Source organism: Paralichthys olivaceus, chromosome 3 (assembly GCF_024713975.1).
Source record: "Paralichthys olivaceus isolate ysfri-2021 chromosome 3, ASM2471397v2, whole genome shotgun sequence".
In the NCBI taxonomy this organism is placed as follows: Eukaryota; Metazoa; Chordata; class Actinopteri; order Pleuronectiformes; family Paralichthyidae; genus Paralichthys; species Paralichthys olivaceus.
In genome coordinates this window covers 13256352-13274980 of record NC_091095.1, presented here as the reverse complement: position 1 = coordinate 13274980, position 18629 = coordinate 13256352, and the positions used below count along the sequence as shown (strand labels likewise).

General features: G+C 40.6%; 2 protein-coding genes across 3 annotated transcripts; both read left to right on the top strand.

Annotated features, from left to right (window-relative positions):
• Window positions 1-2719: 2719 nt before the first annotated feature.
• Window positions 2720-6637, top strand: mibp (muscle-specific beta 1 integrin binding protein). 2 transcript variants are annotated; one of them, XM_069522033.1, is made up of 8 exons: window positions 2720-2988; window positions 3837-3927; window positions 4409-4457; window positions 4688-4862; window positions 5674-5745; window positions 5854-5960; window positions 6137-6222; window positions 6393-6637. In XM_069522033.1, the coding sequence occupies exons 1-7, from the start codon at window positions 2963-2965 to the stop codon at window positions 6220-6222; spliced, it is 606 nt and encodes a 201-aa protein (XP_069378134.1). In that variant the 5' UTR covers window positions 2720-2962; the 3' UTR covers window positions 6393-6637. The 2 variants fall into 2 exon arrangements, with proteins under 2 accessions (XP_069378134.1, XP_069378135.1); XM_069522034.1 differs by lacking the exon at window positions 4409-4457.
• Window positions 6638-11315: 4678 nt separating this feature from the next.
• On the top strand, window positions 11316-15427 carry loxl5a (lysyl oxidase-like 5a). The gene is made up of 7 exons (XM_020081253.2): window positions 11316-12415; window positions 13001-13109; window positions 13783-13920; window positions 14112-14268; window positions 14460-14555; window positions 14702-14817; window positions 14908-15427. Exons 1-7 carry the CDS (start codon window positions 11416-11418, stop codon window positions 14912-14914), a joined length of 1623 nt encoding a protein of 540 aa, XP_019936812.2. The 5' UTR covers window positions 11316-11415; the 3' UTR covers window positions 14915-15427.
• The last annotated feature ends 3202 nt before the right edge of the window (window positions 15428-18629 follow it).

The window sequence follows — 18629 nt, the reverse complement described above, 5'->3', positions numbered from 1 at the left end:
CTTTGTCAAGTTAAACCTGGTATCATTGGCAGAATTTGCTGATGTGACCTGCTGTTCTGAACAGAAAAGCACAATGTCTAGATTATTAAAAATTCTTTGCCTACCATTTGTCTGCTGTAAAATGTTTGCTCGGATTTAAATGGGAAGGATGATTCTCTCTAGGTCGCCATGATTGTTTCTTCCATGTAAATATAAGTCAATAAATTGTTGCTTCCAAATTCTGCTGTAGTGTTTGTTTACATAATTTATTTTTACTACATTATTTGTCGTCTTGGGATACACAGTTTATCTTAGAATCACAGCCCTCACACACTTACACCTTCCACTTTCTTCCAGTAAAAGCCAACTATACATTTTACTCAAATATGTTTAAATTCAAATTGGACTGTCATTCTTAATCAACTCTAAGACTAACTGAGATTAACTTAATTTAAAGTACAATTGTTTATTTTATGTGTGTTTATTATCCTCCATCACATATTTTTCTTATAGGTCTTAAGTTTTCAGTCTTGTGAGTAAATATTTGGCAATTAGGAGCATGTGAGGAAAGATACAGTTTAAGCCTTTGTTCATGTTATTTTGATACAATTCTAGCTGACTCATTTTCTTAGTATCCTCATTAGTGTAACTATTGAGTTGATAAAAAAAAAGGATGCATTTCAGCACAAGGAAACCACTGACAGAGTAATTTGTCCAGCCCTTCATAAATCAATCCAACCATCCATCCATCATCTATATCACTTAACCTTAGAGGGTTGTGTGAGGAGCTGGAGCTAATCCCAGCGGGGTTCACCTTGTACAGGTTGCCAGTGTATCACCGGGCTGACATATAGACAAACAACAAACAACCATGTACTTAATCAAATAACAAAGATTGCTCTCACACATTCATCTCATCAGTGCAGCCACAGTATTGAAGTGTAAAATACATGGGTTCATTTCATCTCTACACAGAACAGCAGATGACTGCTGTAATAATTGTTTCCAAAAAGGACATGCTGGTTTGGTGCTGTCTTTTCTGTGTGAAGCCACCACTTCCAGAGGCGCTGAGACAGGACTGTGATCATGTTTGACTTCAGACTGCACAAAGCAGCCTCCCCTCAAACCCCCCAAAATGTCTCTGTCCTTTCTTGGATTCAGAGAGTCCTGTGACATCAAAGATGATGTAAGATGTAAGATCATCTCTGGTCAACCAACCAACCTTCTCCCTTACAAACTAACACGTCAGGGAGAGCCCCTGACCTATAGGTTAGGCTCTGACTCCTGACGCCTCTGACTCCTGACGCCTGTAACAGAGGATTCACATTGCACAGACACACAAATAGAAAAGCCCATGACACAGAAAGACTGAGAAAGAAAGCAAAGGCAGGGAGAAAGGGGCTGATGGTGTACAAAAGGTGATTTATATCAAAACACTCATACAAACTAAACAATTTCCACAAAATATGAATACTATTCGATCTGGAACATAAATGATAGAAAATAAAACCTTGAGCTATCTGTATATTGTTCTGATTCCTATGTGATGACTCATATCCTCATTAGACTGATTCCCTTTAAAGTTAGACCTCACAGTGGAGGTAATAGGCTGCCCTTACAGCATTACTGACACACTTTACCTCACACAAAGAAGATAATCTGGGATGTGAGTGTAATCCTATAAATGTGTGCTTGTCAGTATGAAGCTTTCAAAAAATGTTGACCTTAAAAGGTTTATTAGCTGATGTTGTTTAGGGATGACATATCACTTTGTAAAAGCCAATAACAAAAAACAGTATGACCAGTTTATAAATGAGACGCACAGTTATTGACTATATAAATCAATAGCATATAACAATAATTGCAATAATTCTAACTCATGAAATCTGTAGTAGTTATGTATATATCTTTTATATAAAAACATATATATGCATTTAAGTCAATCTAAAAGAACTGTATTTGTCCCTGGAGTTCAATTCTAAGGCATGTAGAGCAAGTCAAGATAACAAGCACAAACAAGCAAGAACAAAAACAACATCAGTGCAATATCCAGTGAAAAATCAGTGCAGTTTACTAAAATTATAGAGTAAGAGTAGTTTATATGACGGTAGAAGGCAGTGAACAGGATAAAGGCTGTGATTGTAAGAACGTAGATAAATACTGAATGATCAAGTGATCAACCTGCATTGAGGTAAGTGATACAGACATAAAAGATGTACGGAGAAGATGAATGAAGAATATATGTACTGGACCAGGTAGCAGCAGAAGAATAAAGATGTATACAGCAGATGTGTAATAGATGAATAAATATAAAGCTGATGAGTAAGTAAAAGTATATAGTATCTGTGTGTGACAAAGTTCAGTACACATTTACACACAAACACACACAGATATATGAGATAAAATACAATCTGATGCAGTATGAAATGGAAAATACGAAGTAAGATCAAGTGTACTAAAATAGCAGTATTATAGATTAAATATTATCAGGTAACTCAAGTTATTTCTCTAACTAGATACTGCAGTTTTTAGTTATTACCACAGTAGTGTCCCTCTCAAACAGCTGTATCAGCAGCTGGATTCGTTCCTGATCCACTTCCGCCTCCCTGACACACACAGACAGCTGCTGAAGAATCCCGTGCAATGATTGGCTGGCGGCCAGAGCTCCTGCGGGATCTGATTGGCCGCCGCGCGGGGGCACGAAGCAGAGTGGAAAAAGAGCGCGAGCACGTAAGACCACGAGAACGTCCCGTGCTACGTGTGCGGTGACGCAATATGACGCGCGTCTGCTATAAAGCGCAGAGGCTGCCGGTGAAGAGCAGAACAATTAAAGTCTCTGAAGACAGAAAACCCGGGGACGTCTTCACTCCTCTTCTTCGGTCCTCTTCTTCACTCCTCTTCTTCACTCCTCTTCTTCACTCCTCTTCTTCACTCCTCTTCTTCAGCTCCCATCGAGCAGGACGAGCCTGACGCGACGAAGAAGATGAAATACATCATCGGAGTTGGCGGGTAAAATAAACTTATCCTTGATATGTTTTTTAATATAACAATTGTTTGCTAATGTTTTGAATGTTCGCTAACACGTGTAGCTAACTAACATACCACAATGTCACAGCCACCTGGTTTATATTCGAACCAAGACTTCAGACGCACTGTAGAGCTGGTGTCTAAAGTCCGGGGCGTTCATCTGAAGTCAAACTAGTGTTTCTGTTTAAGTTATTAAATGAGTTGTTAGCTCCTCGCTTGTTACCGACGGTTTAAACTTTGTACACGAACGTTATCGGCTGCACACCAGAAAGCGTGGGAGCCGCGCGGTGACACCGGTTTCCAGCCGTGTCCAGGTTTGGACGCTGTTGTCATGAATCGAGCGGGACTTTTGAAAATTCACCGCGAGACCCGGTAGAAAAGTGGAGGGAGACTTCAGATCAGTGTCCCACAACAAAGACAGCTTCCTGTTAGCGTTTACATGTCAACTTTGAATCATAAGACACGTTTCTTGTATTTGTATTGAAGTCTAATGTTGTCTTTGAACAGCGATGTGCTCCACATGTCTTATTAATACGCTGCTGTTTACCACAGTGTATTCTTGCATTTAATCACGTTTAATGAATTTGTTGTTAATAATTATACGTAGTTAAATGTGACCTTTTACCATCTGTATTAAATAACCATTTAAAGATTAAATATAAAGCACGTTTTCTGGTGCAAGGTTTGCACAGATGCTTTTATTTCCACTGAATTTGTTTTAAATAGGAATGGTAGCTGGGAAGTGTTGGTTATCACTTTTTGCTATTTCAGTAATGTTGCAGGTAATAAATAATTAGTGTTATTAATGGCTCCTTGCTTTCTGTTTTCAGAGTAACTAATGGTGGAAAAACTACACTGACTAACAAGCTGATGAAGACTTTACCCAACTGCTGTGTTGTGCACCAAGATGACTTTTTCAAGGTAAGTTTTAGCAGATGGATAGTTCAGAATAACATCAGCTGTAGATATGTAAATCGCCTTGACGTCTATGCAGAGTAGTTTCTTTCACCTGCTTGTCTTTTCTTACCGCTTCCCTCCCTTTCCTTTCCTCTATCGCCTTTTTAATTTTTCCGTAATTTTACTCATGTACAGATTTTTGTAATCTGCAATCTAACACCTTAAACCAATCAACTTTGCATGACTTCACCCTGAACCCCCTTTTTTTTTTTACCATTTCTCATTCACATTCAGGTTTTATTATTTTTTTACATTTCCTTCTTATTTTATTAGAGCAGTACACGTAATAGCTTGCTTTAATTTGTCCATTCCCGTCGCTCTGTGCCTTCTCTGCCATCTTGTGTGTATGTGTACTCTTTGTCCTAACTCTGGCATGTAAGTGGGAACTGCAAGTGTTCAGAGCTGTGAGGTTGCAGCAATGTTTTATTGGTGACTGTTATTTCAGAAACACGATCAGATAGAAGTCGGCGAGGACGGCTTTAGACAATGGGATGGTAAGACTTCACTGAAGACTGCCAGTGTCTCGTTGTTGATATTCACATACCATATAATGTACCAAGATCACATACATTTATAGCCCTTAAGATGCACACCACAATGTCAACATGAAGCTGAAAACCACTTCCAGAGACAACAAGCACATTCCCAATATTTTATAGCCTTTGCTTGACTCTGTTCTGATCTTCCATCCGTCCCCTTGTTTTCTACCAATCTTCTTTTACAGTCATCACAGCTCTGGATATGGAGGCCATGGCCAGCACAGTTAAAGGATGGATGGAGAACCCTGTGAAGTTCGCCCACTCTCATGGTGTCACGTTGTCTTCACCCTCAGTTGTGGCCGACCCAGACGAGCAGATCCACATCCTGATCATTGAGGGCTTCTTGCTCTACAACTACCTGTTAGTTCATACATATGTTTGTTTTATTCTTTAAGTTGAAAAGGTCATTTATATTTAAATACTTTATATTTACATAGAGGGGACCGCCATGTTTTTAACATTAGTCCAGACTGGACAAATTAAACACCTTTGAGTTTTTATGACAATTAAAGGCTGCCACAGGTTCTTTTTCATGTTTAGAAGAGGAGGGTGAGGTGAGGGGTGTTCTGCTGCAACATGCAATTTCAACGCTAAATTTCTACACACTATACCTTTAAGCGACTCATCTAACTTATCATTATGTAGTTTGTACTAAGACAAGGAAGCTTAAGTGCCTATCTTGTCCCAAACCACTCACTCTAATTAATAATTGTGGCTAGTAGTTCCACAAAAGCATAGTTAACATGTGTGGTCTATTTATAGACTAATTTGTCCCTCTTTAAACCTTGACACTAGAATTGTCCATGTGAGGGAAAAGGGCGTCCTGTTTCTTACAAATTCTGAGAAATTCAAACAAACATTCAAGGTGCTGCTATTTCTGTCGAGTCACATGATTAGTTTGCTTGCCTACCACTGGCACATTAGCACCGACCCCAGCATGTAGACATGGGGCAGGTTCTGCAATTAGAGATAAGGGGTTTAGCAGAAAGAGGCTCTTGGGGTTGGTGCTGGGTGGTTGATACTGTGGGGTTGATACTGTGTGCTGCAGGCTAAAAGTGAAGCTGCAGAGCTATAGATAAGAAACAGTCGGAAATGTATAACTTTACCCTTTTAACTCTTGTTTGAAGAAGGTATTTATTATAACTGATGACATGGTTTTTCTCCCCTCCAGGCCCCTAATGGATGTTTTCAACAAGTGCTATTACATCTCAATCCCCTATGAGGAGTGTAAAAGAAGGAGAAGGTGAGATGATTCAGAAATATTTGGTAATATTTCATCCCACATGTTTTTATAATCAGTGATCAGATTTTCTGAACTTCTTTTAACCTGTATCTTATTGTTATTTTTTAGTACGAGGCAGTACACTATTCCCGACCCTCCCGGCCTGTTTGATGGTCATGTCTGGCCCATGTACCTGAGGCACAGGAATGAGATGAAGGACAGCGGCTTGAATATTGGTATGTTACAGCTGTGTTGCTTCCTCCAATGTGTATTTGTCAGATTATTTTAATTTTTAAGTCCATGCTTTTGATTTGGTCATATTTTCTTGGTGAAATTCAGTGTAATCTGTTTGTCAGATAGATTCTGACAGTTTTTGTTATTTTCTCATCTGATCCCTTCCTGTCTCTTACAGAGTACCTGGATGGTTTGAAAAACAAGGAGGAGATCTACAATCAGGTGTATGAAGACATTCAGAACAACCTGCTCAATCGTTTATAGGTAATAAACAAAACACGTGAAAACACTGTTGTTGTTTTTTTAGTATTGTAAAATCATTTAGTTAGGTGACGAAATAGATGGAAATTTAAATAAAGATCTATTGGAACCGTCTTTGTACAAATTATATGTGCACAACCTCGTCTGACCCCATTTTCTCTTCTTTCTTGCAGCAGGAAGACTCCTCTTCACCCCTGTACAGAATTTGTAAATAGTCCTTAGGATTTTTTTTAAAGATGGTTTTTTTCTTAACTGTATTCTATATGTTTTTGTTATATAGAGCAGAGCAATGTTAACTTATCATTGTCTTTTTATCATGATCAATATTTTTGTTTCCTGAAAAGTTGATTCTACGGATCCTATTTTACTGTTATCTTTGACCATTAGCTCACAAATAAATGTGTTTGTTGATACAGAACATGATTAGTGTTTTTGTATTATCCATATACTTGTTCTCAGGGGACATTAAGTTATAGTTCAGTTTTATTTTCTCTTATTATGGCAACTTTATCTGACTTCATTAAGACAGCACCTGGTCTATAATTCTGTCTCATGCACAGTATAGAATTTTAGTCATGAATGAATTGATGTCTATTCATAATCAGTCAATATATCACATTGGATATAACAGCATTCTTACCTATACAATTACCTTACATCAATTATTCTGCATTCAAATAACATAACAAGATTTCTTTGGGGAATTATCTAGTGCTCTCTGGTGAGAGGCAGCGTACAAAACTGTTAAAAAAGTTGGGGCAATTCTTAAAGAGGGTGACCAGAGCCTGTTTATTCACAGGTTGAAGATTAGAAGAAAGTGGGTCTTTGATTTGAACCTACTACACACAACCTGAATACATAAATTAGAGAATATAAACAAACTGTATTAACTAGATCCAGGTTGAGCCAGTTTGCCTCAGATCTTTTTTAGAGACAGGAAAGACTGAACACCTGTATCTGTCCTGGGAGAGGGTTTCATCTCTGAAATAGCTGCCTTCACTTGCTTGGAGTCGACCCTCAGTAGGTCACAGATGAACCACAAGATTTAGGCTATTAGTGCTGGATTTAGAGCTCGAGGCCCAACACACATGCTGGTATCACCAAATATTCCCACACGTTTAAAAAGTCCAGAATAATTTCTCATTTCCCCTGAGGGAATACCTCGTCATGACACTGAGTAGACAGTGTGAACTTCAGCATATCATACCACAGCTAAATATGGAAAAGGGGCAGGTAGGGGCAGTGTATTTTAAGGGTCTCCATTTCCAAAGTAGATGGAGGTTAAGTCATTTTAATTAGTGGAACAAAGCAGTGCTTGTGTGTCAAAGTCGGTCTAGGCTTTATGTGTGTTTGTATAGTTGTTGGGAATTTCTCAGGGTTGTTGCCACCACATGTGAACTGGGTCATTCACAGTTCCACTACAGGAAACACTGTTTCATTATTGGATAGAAGCAGTTCAGTTTTAGAACATACTTTTTATGGGATTTAAGTACTAGCCCACCTCGTTCTTTCATTTGGAGTGTCTGGTAATAACCTCTCCGCTCCCACATCTTGACACCTTTTATAGTTACAACCAGTATTTTGGTTTGTCAGCAGTAGGTACATGTAATCTGTCATGTGCGTGTCATGTGGAAATAGGGTTGACGAGGTGATCGCTGTGACGCTCCAACAGATGGACGTCTACTGAACCACACCAGCCTGGACTGCCGGTGCTAAAAATGACAGCAGCATGTGTGAGGACAGTGAAACCACACACAGGCAGGCCCACACCGGTGGATGTGTTCAACACAACAAACTTTAACTAGAATTCTGAATTTTTGGATAAAACTCCACAAGCATTCTTACAGGGATACATACGCACACATGTAATCTTATACAGAAGGTTTACAGCAACTTATCACCTCGTGTAAACAGGCCAGAGTGAAACAGTGGCTCTATTATTCCACTGTGCTTTACAGTAAAGAGGGGAACCTTTGAGAAAACAAATCCAGTCTAGACATTTTCCTGGACAAACCTGACCTCATTGCTAACTGAAGCACATGCATCGAGGGTAAATCTGCAGTCAGGAAGAACATGGTTCTGCCTGAGAACAGAGTGTAACAATGTGGATGTGGTTATTTTCAGATTTTCTGATGTTAGTACCGAGCCCATCCTCACACACATACAGAACATTGCAGCTCAGGTGCATGTGCAAGGTGTCCTCGTATTCTTGTTTTTGTAGCTGTTGAATCCCATTCATATCATTCATCACATTGTCACAGTGAGGACACAATGTGCACAATGTGCACAATGTGTATCAGTACTGTACTTGAACTTAAAAAATACCAAAACATCTGCAGAGGACGTCCTGCAGACGAGCCGGAAAATGTTTTTTGTTTTTTTTGTCCAGCTGCTGTCCAAGGCCAAAAATAAACCTCAAATTGTGATGTGGGTTTAAAATAAGTCATTTGTAAGATTTTAAATACACATTATTAATATTTGAGTGAGTCCAATTTAGTATAAACTCAGGTTTGCTCTTCATGTGTTCACATTCACAGTCAGTGGCCGAAAGTTACTGATGCAGATTATTGTACATTTCTTCCTTTTTATGTAACTTAACACTTATAGTCCATTGTGTTTCAGAGGGAAATGTACCTGACTTTATTTATCTTATAGCTATAATTAGAATTTACTGTGCAGAATGGGCTTCATAATAAAGTAATAGGAGACGGTGTGAGCCCAAATGCAATCGCATTTCGGAAGAAGTATTAGAATGAATTATAATAACTAGTAACTGTAACTAATGTTTTGATGTAGTAGAGTAAAACAAAACAATAAGCCCCTCGTAGAAGAACTACAGTAGCATAAAAAAACTGATTAAAATAAGTACTTGAGTATTTCACTAAATCTACTTTGTTTCCTTCCAAAAGGGACAGTCAGCAAAGTAATACTGAGCAGGAGATAAGAGTTGAGTGCCTTGCTCAAGAGATCGCTTTTTAGATCCAAACATTTTTTAATGGAAACTATACAGCCATTATTCACTGATGGTGTCTGATACGTCATTTGTGGGGCATTGGTGCATGAAGGTTTAAATTATGTGTGTCAGAGAGTCAGGGAGGGAGGAGACCTTCAGTGTTTACACAGCGAGAGACCAGCCGACATGTTGGAGGAATGACAGCTATCCGGTCACAGCCTGCCTGATCCAACTGGACCTGCACCTTGTGATTGTGTCCCACCACTCTCTCTCACACACACACACACACACACACACATACACACACACGAGTCACACTACACTACTCCTGTTTCTCACACTCACTCATGAGTTTATGCTCACGCATTGCTGAAAGGCCCTGAGTGCCTGCCAGCGTGTGCGGGTATATTTGGAGGGCGTCTGTGCTTGTAGTGTTGGTGCAGGAGCAGATACAGGAAGTTTAATACAGTACGACCTCCTCTAATCCTCAGTGCGCTGGCCGTCCTCGTCACGGTGCACTCTGGGCCTGCTACCACGCTCCTGGATACCAGTGTGTCGGCACGTCGCTGCAGCCACAGATGGAGTGGCAGTGGAGGCATGGGAGGACCTCTCACCTACATCAGGGCAGTCAGCAGCCTCTTCATTACAGACAGCTACATGCAGGCCTATCAGAAATAACCCTGAACTACCTGAATCTGGTGTCTCCAGTTTATTCAGGTGTCACACAGGATTTCTTCAGGCGTGGAAAATGCTTTGAAGTGTGCAGATTAGGGAAGACTATCACAGAGTGTCTTCTAGATGTTGTTTTCCCCATTTATCCTCCTTTGACCCTCTTTCTTTCAAAGATGATCCACACATCAACATGAAGCTATTTGTAAAGAAATTCCAACCAATACATCCCCTTAGCACAAAAACATGACAAAATCATGAACCGAGACATGTTTGGTGGATAAAATATGAAATATTGAATCTCTAAATGTCACCGCTTACTTAATCAGTGACTAGTTGCGATCAACAACAACAAATCAATTGCTCACAGCATCTTCATCATCTTTGTTACACCGGCTCTCAGTCTGTTTTAGAATAGAATAGAATTTGAATGGCCTTCTCCCCTGTGTGCACCAGCACGTATACATGAGATTCTGAGGCAGAGGTCCTTCGCACCTTTTCGCATACCGATGCTTTTATGGCTCTATAGATGAAGTTTTACCATTATTGTAATTGTTATTATTATTTTTGAAATGATTAATTATGAAAAGTGAATCACACAATAGATAATAGATACAAAGGCCTCCATATTACACATAAAATACTACCTGTTGAAGATTGAGTTATACTGTTGGTCGGTAACATAATTATGTCTTCAAAAGGCTGTAAAACTTGACCTAACTTTGAAATGTGCTCTGATATGAAGTGCAGACATCCTATAGACAAATCGGTGTTGGGTATTTCTTAAATACACATTGAAGAATTGTTTCTAAAGTCAAATAACTTCAGTATGATTCCTTGTTTGAACAACATCAAGATTTTTAATTTAGACCAACATTTTGGGCCAGGACTTTCTGTAATAAGGAGTGACAGAAACAGAAACAGATTACAGTCACGTCATCTTTGTCTTTCTCTACATTCATGGTGATAACTGAAGAGACCGTGACGTATGACACCTGCTGAAGTCACGAGACTCAAACAATGAAATAGTTGTGAGGCGAACCTTAGACAGTCTGTGAGGATACATCGCCATCGTGTGGTGGAGACAGGGATCAGGACCTCGGTCTAGTTCTCTCACTCAGGACTCTCTGATCAAAATTCATCATTCATTCTGGTACTCAAACTACCAGTTCTCTCGGTAACTGTACAGTTAAATCTTCTGAAATCTCTGTCACCTTTCAATGATCCATTTAAAATAATATTTCACATCAGCACGTTTTGAGTGCCATAATAACGTACCCAACTTTAATTTTCGTAAAAAATAAATATACATTATACTCCCTTCTTTATATTTATAAATTTCTTGTGTGGAAATCAAATCAATCGTCCATAATAAGTTTAATTAAACTTTCAGTAAGTATCCATGGACCTGTACCGTAAGACCACGAATAGACGCATCCATTTTCAAAGTGCGTCTGGCGTGACCTGGTTTTCACAAACCACAGACCACATGACCACAGCACCTCACTACTTATGAGCCACTCGAATGTTCTTCGTTAATTTCTTGTCAGATAGAGACACCATCGCACCGAGACATGGAGAAGCTTGTGTTAATTCTCCTCCTCTATTTTCTGGTGTGTTTGGGCACAGCTCAGCAACATTTACGCGCACGTGCCGGACCGTGGAGACACCGGATTCAGTGGGAGAACAACGGTCAGATGTACAGTCTGCTGAGCACCGGGACTCAGTACCGCTCCCCGGCACAGACCAGAAGACGCACTGAGCTTTTACTAACAACTAAGAACAGTTTCAACAGAGTGAACCCTCCTTTAGCGCCCATGCGACCCACCAGAGCCAGAGCCGGACCCCCAGGGGCCGCAGTCTGGGTTCACCCACTCCAAAACGACCTGGGTCCAGGGGATGCATCAGTTCTTGGTGCTGATGCGGGTCAGTATTTACTCGCCTCGGGACGACCAGGGACACCCGGCCGGTCTCCACTGAGAATGACCTCTGCCGGAGGGGCTGTGGCTCTGGGATACAGTTCACACCAGAGTCCGTCAAATAGCACCACTGCCTCCATCCAGGAGTTCTCCGGCAGCGGGGTCCCACGAGGTGGTCGGAGCACAACACGAGATGAAGCTGGTGCACAACAGGTCCCTGCATCGCCGATTAGATCCCCGGACTTTACGCGCAGCCGAGGTGGCCAGATTAGACCTGAGAGCTCTGATTCTAGTGTCCGGTCACCTGTCACATCTGGATCGGTCTCCATGCCTGAGGATAGCGGGAATGCGCGTCGCATCCTTCAACAAACTAGTGTGGGTGATGTGCCCACTGCGCCCAGAGCGCGCTTACAGACCAGACTCACACCGGAGTCAAACGTAGTTCCCACTGCGCCGTCCGGCAACTCTATAGAAATACACTTTCGTCCAATGCCGGATGAAGCACGGACTACAGACATGAGTGACCCAAGAGATCCACACAGCATTCATCACAGGAACTCGGTTTTCTACAACGTTTACCCACCAGACCGCAGGAACAGAGGCACTGCGCGCCCTCCGCCAGGAGCCGGCTATGGCACCAGGTTCTTCCACAATGGTGAGGCAGAGAGAGGAGATACAGAGACAGTGTGTACACGCAGTTGGCAAAAGAGTTTGGTCATCACCTCCATCGTGATAAAAAATACACAGGAAGATAATAAGAGGCCACTAGAGAGTGTTTAATCTCATGTACAATTATACAACAATTTCATTCCAGGAAATATGGGACATATTACCAAGCATAGAATAGAGAACTATTCAGAGTGAAATTGATAATCTTCTGTGGTTTTCTAATTTTGTACTTAATCTGCAGTAATGGAGAAATGATTTCTTTATGTTATGAAGTAACATAATAGAAAGTACAGTAGACTTCTCTAGTCACTGCTTTGATTAATATTAAAGTATTTGATATTAACCATATAAAAAATACAATTACTTGATGATTCCCTCGGTTCAGTGACAGCATGAATAATGTGATTGTTTTTGTCAGTTAAAATCTTTTCAGTTCTCTTGTGTATTACATGAGATACAGGTACACATATATCTCTCTGCTCCAACATTCTGTTTAATGCAAGACCAGTCTCTGTTTCTTTCTGGGTCCTGTTACATATGCATGATTTTGAGGTGGATTTGTTTTCTGCAGGTCTTCCAGACTTGGTTCCTGATCCTTATTACATCCAGGCTGCCTCTTACATCCAGAGAGTGCAGATGTATGCACTCCGCTGTGCTGCTGAAGAGAACTGTCTGTCCAGGTACACCTCTTTATTTGACAGTAACAGTCAGTCAAGTGAAACCAGTTAATCACATTATCGGTTGTTCATCAGTGTTTCTATAAGTAACGTTTAATGACTCCTGTATTGCAAACTGTCCTTGTGGAATATTTGAAATTCTGAAATTCTGCAGCTGAATGATATTTCTACAGACAAAAATCAACGGTGTTCACGTGTATGAATAAAAAGCACGACAACCATTCAGAATTCCTTTGAGGTTCGTTGCCACATCAGGATGAGTGTCGGCCTCTGTCCTGTTGGGATGTTACAGCTGAATGACAGAGCGGCTGGACACAAACCTGGCAGCCGCCCGACTCTCTCTCCTCTGATCTGAGCTGCCACTCTGCCAAGTAAAATAAGCTCTGAAGTGAGAGGCAAAGGATTCCTGAGGTGAACACAAGAACTACTGAGGCAAGACCAGAAACCACTTCTGCCGCCGTGGCGGTGGATCAACGCTTGTCTTATGGTCAGTGGTGGACGAGACAAAGTTCACTGTGCAGTGAAGTGCTGTTTGCACTGATGGATAATGTGATGTAAAGATGCTTCTGGCATGAAACACAAGTGGCTGGTCACTCAGTGGTTCAGGTTCAAGTGTCTGAGTGAAGATGCTCAGGGTGATCTGTCCTCATTAGTTTCCTGCTTCCTTCTCCTCCAGGTCTGCGTATCATCCGAGTGTGAGCGACCTCGACTACAGAGTCCTGCTGAGGTTCCCACAGCGCGTGAAGAACCAAGGAACAGCAGACTTCCTCCCAGTGAAGCCCAGACATGAGTGGGAGTGGCACAGCTGCCACCAGTGAGTTTAATCTGGGGATGAATCTCTAAATATATATTGAAGAACTTTGATGCTCTATTGGATATTTGAACACTGGTCTGTTTTAGATGTGAGGAAATGATGTGACTGTACAAGACCAAGACAACAATTGGATGTCAGTTTTCAGGACACATTAGCATTACTCATGTGGATCTTTCTCTGTCTCTCTGCAGACATTACCACAGCATGGAGGCCTTCAGTAACTATGACCTGCTGGACGTCTCCACCGGACAGAAGGTGGCCGAGGGACACAAGGCCAGCTTCTGTCTAGAGGACACATCATGTGACCGGGGAATACGACGACGCTTTGCCTGCACCGCTCACACACAGGTTGGTCCGCGCGGTCTGTGGTTTACTTGTTTTTCCATTGATCCATTCATTCAATATTTTCGATTTCATACGTGTTGGGTTGTTTCCTGTGTTTAAATGTGACGTGATTCATTAGGATCATATTTGGAAACACACAAATTCTTCCCTGAAGCAAACAGAAGGTGAATGATGTGAGTCTGCCTTTGTCTCAGGGGCTCGGTCCTGGTTGCTATGATACGTATCACGCAAACATCGACTGCCAGTGGATCGACATCACTGATGTACCGCCAGGAAACTACATACTCAAGGTGGGGGCGTAGATCTGCTTTATGAGTGTGGGACATTATAAATAATAAGTTAGACTGAGTTATAATAATAAATATGATTAAAAATCTGATTTTCAGTGTGTTTTCTTTTCTACATTTCATTTCTTTTTCTTTCTGTTGTTTTTCAGGTGACAGTGAATCCCTCTCAGCTCGTCCAGGAGTCGGACTTCTCCAACAACGAGGTTCTCTGTGACATCAGGTACACAGGAGGCTACGTCCAGGCGAGAAACTGCAGGATTACAGTGTAAGTAAGAGACGGACAGAGTTCTCACATCTGAACCACTGAGATCAGAAACACAAGCCGATCACTGGTGTCTATTGTTTGTTTTGACAGGAGCTGACGAGACTGAAGACGACTTTACCACAGAAATATGTTCCTCTCTGTGTACAGTTGCTTCTCTGTTGTGCAGCTGTTTAGGAATATTTACTGTTATTATAATTCTCTTTGTATTTATGACATAATATGTTGGAGCTAGAGCCAAGCTGGATTGATGCTATCTTTTTTGTTGGATTAACTATTTTCAACTGGTATTTAGTCAATGCAGGACTTAGGGAAAAGCACAATTCCCAAACTTAAAACAAACACAGTCTTAAATTATTACATTTTTACCATGTGACTGAATTGGGAAACTGTGATGCTCTTTATTTGAGAAAAGGTCCTCTGTTAAATGACTGTATAAGTGCTGTTACAATACAGAAAAAACAAATACTCTAACATATTTTATTGTGTAGATTTATTGTGTAGATTTTTCTAGCAGTGTCTCTGAAAATGAATGGTTTGTAACGGGTTATGAATGATTGAAAGGTTGTCTGCATTTGTGTCGTATTTTTAATAAAGTTTTTTTTGGAAACAAATGTACTATGAAGGCTGTTTTCTCCTTCGGATTCTAATGATCAATAGGTTTAAAGCTTATATGTCCAAAAGTGTAACGAGTAGGAAAAAGAAAAGCAGGAATTTCCTGAACGAGATTTCCTGAAGGTTTTGATGGTTGAAGTGTGGAGGAGTCATCGGCAAATGAGTTCCAAAATTGCAACCAAAAAGGGGCAGAAGTAAATAATTCATATATAATAATAAAGAAACAGGAAAACAACAGTGTGAATGCCGACACCAGTGGCAGATCTAGGATTTTTCTGACTCAAGGGACATAAAGGGGTCAAAATTAATACAGAAGGGCCAATTATAATATTTGTCCAACATCCATGCACAATTCCTGTTCAGTAAGGTGCACGTTTCACCTTACTGTACAAATTACAGTAAGGTGAAACCCCCCCCGGCTCACACAAATAACCACTATGGATGAAATAACTTGAACAAATATGAACCATGAAGTCATTCCACTGTCTAGCTTGCATCAACAACCTGTCCACGATGAACAACCTGAGCTGGTGGTACATTTCTTGAATGCCTTTGGAACAACACACCTCGGAGAGACATGTGAAAATGATTCCACTTTGCACGTTTACATCCGTGAGAAATGGCACCAGAGGACGTCCATCAGCTGTTCACCACCGTCCTGCTGTTGTTGCATATTTTTCATGTTGTGTTAAAGTGGATGAGTGATTGAGAAAACATTTATTCACCTGTCAGTGGCTCCAGATGAGGTGTCTGGAAGAGTCTCGCTCTGTTTGCACTTTGTCACCAGATTTATGCTGCGTGATTGGTAAATGTATAAATAATCACCACAAGATTTATTTTTACAGTAGCGATGTTTGCTGTTCAGCACGAATACATGACCTCACTGTGTTCCAATGTTAAATATACAACAGTGAGAGGTTTTTTCTGTTTCTCACTCTCATTTGTTTCAGCTCCACATTTCTCTCTCCATGTGTGTCGTGTTAAATCTTTGTTTGACAAACAGAAACTTTGTGCTGGTCTTTTTGAAGTTAAGGATTTCAACAACTTTCATGTCAAAAGAAGGAAATGAAAGGGAAATGTAGATGATGAAAAAGGAAACAGGTTCAGGATGTTCTTGAGTTGAATATTGAGGCCGGTCGGAGCTGAGGTCATGGAATCTGCTACTGTAACACAACTACACACGGTCATGACCAACATGTAGCAGGGACGACGACAGCTTCTGCACTCACCATGATGATCGACTCCATGTGCTGCTGGTGTTGAACATTTCTTACTTTTAAGAATTTGTACAGAAAACTGTAAGAAAGTTTCTGAATAAATTGAAGTACTGAAAAAAAGGTTACAGTGCTGGAAGATCCTGTTCACATACTTTATTTAAATAAAGGTACAATAATGTAAAAATAAATCCTCTATAAAAGGTGGAAAGTATAGATTAGCTGGCTGAGGTAGAGCTTGTTCAAAGAGGTTATGTTCATTTATAATTTATTCTATATATTTATTTTAGTGGTTTATATCAGCTGGTGGATCCAGGAATTCTTTTCACTTTCTTTGACATTGTGACATAGGCCGTTTTCCATGATTTTTCAGAGACTAATTCTTGAATCTTGAAAAAAGATCACACATATTAAGGGGACTGATATTTATGAGTGTGTGCAATTTGGTGCAGATTTAAATAAAAATGCATATCTGTTGAATTTAAAAGTGGTTTCATAAGGCGACTGTCGGGCCTTGGTGGAGGTATGTGCTCTCCGATGGCCAGACTTCTATTCTCAAGTCCTGTTGTTCATAACTTAGTGTCAAGCTTCTCCGAAGAATCACAAGATACAGTTAATGTGGGATTGAAGAGAAAACTAAGTTCTGATACATTCATTTGTATCAATTATTCATCTGGTAGTCTCTGACGTTTTGTGAAATTCTGGATAATTTAGTTTATTTAGAGCTTGAGCAAATAATTTGAGAAATTTGGATGAGACGTGTTATTTAGAGATTTTATTCAGATATATATAAAAACGTTTGGCAGTTTTCTCTGTCAGATATCTGTTCAATTAAGTAAAAGCACAACATTTCCTTTGAAACGCAGTGGAGTAAACTATAATTTGAAAATACCTCAAAAGTAAAGATACAAAAATAAACTCAGTTACTTGACGATGATATAATTACACGCATGGAAAAGATGAAAAGGCTTAAAAATTTTAGATCTCAGTTTATCCATATCACAGTGGGTATAAACCCATTTTACAAATCCCCAGATTTCCTTCATCGTCTTATCCAAACATGGCCCCTCTGTCGAGCCCACACCATCTTTGGTCAGAGAGCCCTCAGGGCGAGCCCCCTGATGGGAATTTGAGTGTAACAGAGGGTCAGGACCGAGACTCCTCCGCTGCTCCAGGTGCTGTTTGCTCAGAGCAGACCAACGTTGCCATAAGCCTGCAGGGCGTGCAGGATGGGGAGTGGTCCTGGTCGCCCCTGCCTGCCACGGCTGGAGATGACAGGGAGGAGAGAAATTCCACAGATCCGCAGACGGCCAGGAAAACCTGACTGCTGACATCAGCAGCACCACGGCTAAACCGTTCTTATCGTGAGCTGAGTGTCTGTGAGGCTAAGCCCAAAAGGTCTGAGTGTCTGAGACTCCCAGTCAACAAGTGTCAGAGCCAACAGGCGAGACTGCACGGACAAATGATGGAGGTTAGAAATGCCCCTTTAAATTATGGCCCTGAGTGGAAGAGGCTGGAATCAAAGATAGATTTGACTTTTTTTCTTTTATTCAGCATTTTCTTCTGTCTCATAAATAGTCCTGTTAATTTCAATTATTCTCACTTCAGAGAAGCCATGCACACTTTATTAAAGTCACATTAATTGAGTTTATTTGGTTTCTGGTCGGCAGGTGGATTATGTCACAGTGGACACATCAGATTTAAATTCATAAATCTCTTAATGATGTGAAGTTGTGTTGTTAATCAACCAAACAATCAGGTCGAGAGACTTGTGTGAAGTTTTAATTCAGATTTGACAGAAACTGATTGGAAAGTTGTTTTTCCTCCACAGACATGTTTCCTCTGTTGCTGTTCAACAAACAAACATGCTAAATTAACTCTACACACACACACACGTGGTGATCTTCAGCTCCCCGCTGTTTGTGTAAAGTCTGGACTTTGAATTTGCACCATTGGTGGGATGATTTGACGCCACATGTTGTGTTT